The 3,933-nt window shown below is 40.7% G+C and overlaps 1 protein-coding gene across 1 annotated transcript; it reads right to left on the reverse strand.

Annotated features, from left to right (window-relative positions):
* Positions 1-2,779: 2,779 nt before the first annotated feature.
* LOC105003267 (olfactory receptor 51I2-like) lies at positions 2,780-3,724 on the reverse strand. The gene has a single exon (XM_010860320.1). It carries the CDS (start codon positions 3,722-3,724, stop codon positions 2,780-2,782), a length of 945 nt encoding a protein of 314 aa, XP_010858622.1.
* Positions 3,725-3,933: the final 209 nt, after the last annotated feature.

Below are 3,933 nucleotides of genomic sequence, written 5' to 3' on the forward strand. Positions count from 1 at the left end.
TTCAGATGGTAAGTGCCTCTGTTTCCTTCTCCATGGATTCTTTCTTAGCTTACCATGGGACTGGCACACCAAGGATGCTCAATAAACAGCCACTGAATGAGTAGACATGACTTCTTTGTCACTTGGTATCTCCCAGGTCTCCAGTCAAACTAAGACCATTGATGTCACATATGTTTAACCAGAGAAAGCAATACACATAAAGGATAAGAATTGCAACATTTTTCAAAGCAGCACCACTGATTGAAATCACACCAACTTGGATTTGGGAATCAAAATGTCTGAGTTCACCTCCTGTCCTTCACTGACTAGCTATGTGATCCTGGTCAATTAATCTGTACTGTGCATCTTAGCATCTTCACCTCTAACGCAAGAATAATAATTTAGCTACTTCATAGACTTGAGGATAAGACATAATGAGTGTTAATAATAAAACATATAATAAAATAACCTTTGAACCTTGACTGTCACATAATAAGCTACCAAGAAATATTATCCTTAGTATACTTTGCAGCTGGTAAAATGAGCATGGTCCTTGCTGTGCTTAGACTACTTTAAATGACTGGTGTTGTTAGTCCAGTTGAATAGAGAGACCCTTTGCCTGACAATTAGACCTGCAACAGATAGATATACTGTTATTTTGTTTTAAACTAATTATCCTATATTATCCTTTGACTGCAGAGTAGGTTTCTGGTGAATTTGGATAAATGGAGCAAAAGTTTGAGGTGTTTCCACTATGCACCAGGGAAAATGAGTCTCTTGGGGCCCAGAATCAGGCCCCATAGACAGAGACATGGGCCCATCACAGCCCATAGTCACATCCGAAAGGGAATAGCTCTCCCAGGATAGAACCATTTATCACTTGAGAGGGCCATGTGGAAAGCACTTTGGTAGGATGTCAGCACGGGCACCAACACTCAGACTTCTCCCTTATGAGGCTCACCTTCTATAACTCTCAGGTTATTTTTATTTGCCTCCTTCCCTCTCTCTCTCTCTCCCCACCCCCTCACTCTCACTCTGATTTTACCAAAACTTGTGTACATTCTTTAGCAAAGTAGAAAACACAGATAAATAAGTAATAAATCTTCTCAATGCTCACTAACCAGAAACAACTATTAATATTTTTTTACATGTTCCAAATACTTTTTCTATGGAAATATATGAATGTTTAACAATATTATATCTTAGAATGTTTACCAACAAAATATCTTGAGAGTATGGTATAAAAACTTTTCATAAAATGTTTTATTTAAAATATGACTTTACAGTGGTTTATACATTCTTCTAAGCTATCTTATCCTAGAAACTATTGTTGCAGCCAGATCTCCCTTTTTGATTAGTAATTTTTTTTTCTTCATATTTTAACATTTGAGAGGTGAAAATGAAAGTCACTTCAGTCGTGTCTGACTCTTTGCGACCCCATGGACTATATAGTCCATGGAATTCTCCATGGCAGAATACTGGAGTGGGTAGCCTTTCCCTTTTCCAGGGGATCCTCCCAACACAGGGATTGAACCCAGATCTCCTGCATAGCAGGCGGATTCTTTACCAGCTGAACCACAAGGAAAGCCCATTTGGGAAATCTACTCTAATTCTGTCTCATTTCTTCTTTTTTTTTTTTTAGAAATGTTGGTGGCAGGGGGTGTGATCTCTATTTTACAAGAGTTTTAAATTAATGTTTAAATCATGTTGTAGTACCCAGATTATTCAGAATTAAGTCAAATTTACTGGGCGGGAGGGGAGGAATTGCACTTTCAATATCTTTCCACCAAGGCATTCATGAATGTGTCCATTCATTCAGTTTTACTTCTAAGTAAGCATCTGATGAGGGGTTCACCTCCCAAACATGTAATGAACTCCTACAGTAGCAAAAACAAAAACAGAAACATACCTGGTAATCACATTTTACTATGCACTGAGGAGTTGAATGGAAATTTCTCCAAAGAAAATATACAAAAGGCAACAAGTATAGGAAAGAAAATGCTCAGTGTCACTGATCATCAGGAAAATGCATATTTAAAACATGTGCCTGTATGTCTGCATCTGTGCTCAGTTACTTCAGTCGTGTCTGATTCTTTGCAGCCCTATGAACTGTAGCCCACCAGGCTCTTTGGTCCATGGGATTCTCCAGGCAAGAATACTGGAGTGGGTTGCCATTTCCCCCTCCAGGGGATTTTCCCCACCCAGGAACTGAACCAACATCTCTTGCTGTTCCTGCATTACAGGCGGATTCTTACTGCAGAGCCACCAGGGAAGCCCCTATGAAAGCACAAGGGCTATTAAAAACAACAACAGAAGATAAGAGGTGTTGATGAGGACCGTTGCACAATGTTGTTGGAAATGCAAAATAATGCAACTGCTATGGAAAGCAGTATGAAGAGTCTACAAAGAATTAAAAATAGAACTACCTTCGACATAGACTTGGGGGGAAAGACTCACTAACCATTATAACAGTGGTCCCATTGTAATTAGTCATTTTTTCTGTGATGATTCACTTTAACCATGGACAATAGAAATGCATTGTGATAAAATGAAGGACTAATTTTCAAGATGTGCATTTTGGGATTAAAAAAGAAAATTGAACAATTATTTTTCTAAATTACAACCCAGTGTACCTCGCCAAAACCTTTTGGCAGATCTTAAATAGTACAAGGTCATCATATATCTGGTGGCAGAAATACGAAAAGGAAGTTTAAAAAATTGTTAAAACAGGTTATGGAAACTCCAATTTATGGAGTAATAGTAAATATCCTTTGAGGTTTGGACTTTCCATGTTTCTGGCTTAAAACTTGGTTCCCACTAGCATTCGAACAAGCCTCCTTCTAATCTCTTTGGTTTTGATGGAATAGATGACAGGGTTGAGCATGGGAGGCACAAAGAGATAAATGAGGGATATGACTGTGTGCACAAATCGGGGGGCATGCCTCCCATAGAGGGCAGTCATGGACACACCAACCATGGGAACATAGAATATGAGCACAGCACACAGATGTGACAAACACGTGTTGAATGTCTTTAACCTTTCCTCCCGAGATGCAATGGCAAGTACAGAATGCAGGATGAGCACGTATGAGAAGAGAATGAGTGCAGAGTCCAGGCCAAAGGTAGACACGACAATGAAGAGACCGAAAATATTGTTGACGGTGATGTCACCACAGGGAAGGTGGATGAGATCTGGATGAAGGCAGTAGGCATGGGACAGTATATTGGCCTTGCAGAAAGACAACCTCTTCAGAAGGAAAGGCAGTGGGAAAACCATGCAAAAACTGCGGGTAATTACCCACAAGCCCATGCATACAACACGGGAATCTGTGAGCATGGTGGTATAGCGAAGAGGGTTACAGATGGCCACATAGCGGTCAAAACTCATAACCAGCAGGACCCCAGACTCCATGAAAGAGAAGAAGTGGATAAAGAACATTTGAGCCATGCAAGAATCAAAGCTGATCTTCCTTAAGTGGAAGCAAAATGTGGCTAGCACAGTGGGCAGTGTGGAGAAAGACACACCTAGATCATTAACTGAGAGCAGGGATAGGAAGTAGTACATAGGCTGATGCAAACTCTGCTCCTCCTTGACAATGAAAAGGATAAGGGCATTGCCCACAATGGAGACAATGTAGAGGGTACCAAGGAGCAAGAACATCCAGTGTTGGGAGTTCTCCAGCCCTGGGAGCCCTGTCAGGGTGAACGTTGGCAACTCTGAGCTGTTGTAGAGGATACCTCCCATGCTGGGGAGACTTGTACTGTAAGATTTGTACTGTAGGACCACCACCTGTAGAGAAGACAGACGTACAGTTTATTGATGACCTATTTTAAGTCTCTCTTATGCCATCCAGACCCTTACTTTAGAGCTTAATCAATTTTGTTTACCACATCACTCCTTGCCCCTCTTGCTCCCTGTGGTTTCTGGAATTGTCTAAGTGTTTTCAGGTTATC

The sequence above is a fragment of the Bison bison genome, unplaced genomic scaffold (assembly GCF_000754665.1).
Source record: "Bison bison bison isolate TAMUID 2011002044 unplaced genomic scaffold, Bison_UMD1.0 scf7180017857213, whole genome shotgun sequence".
In the NCBI taxonomy this organism is placed as follows: Eukaryota; Metazoa; Chordata; class Mammalia; order Artiodactyla; family Bovidae; genus Bison; species Bison bison.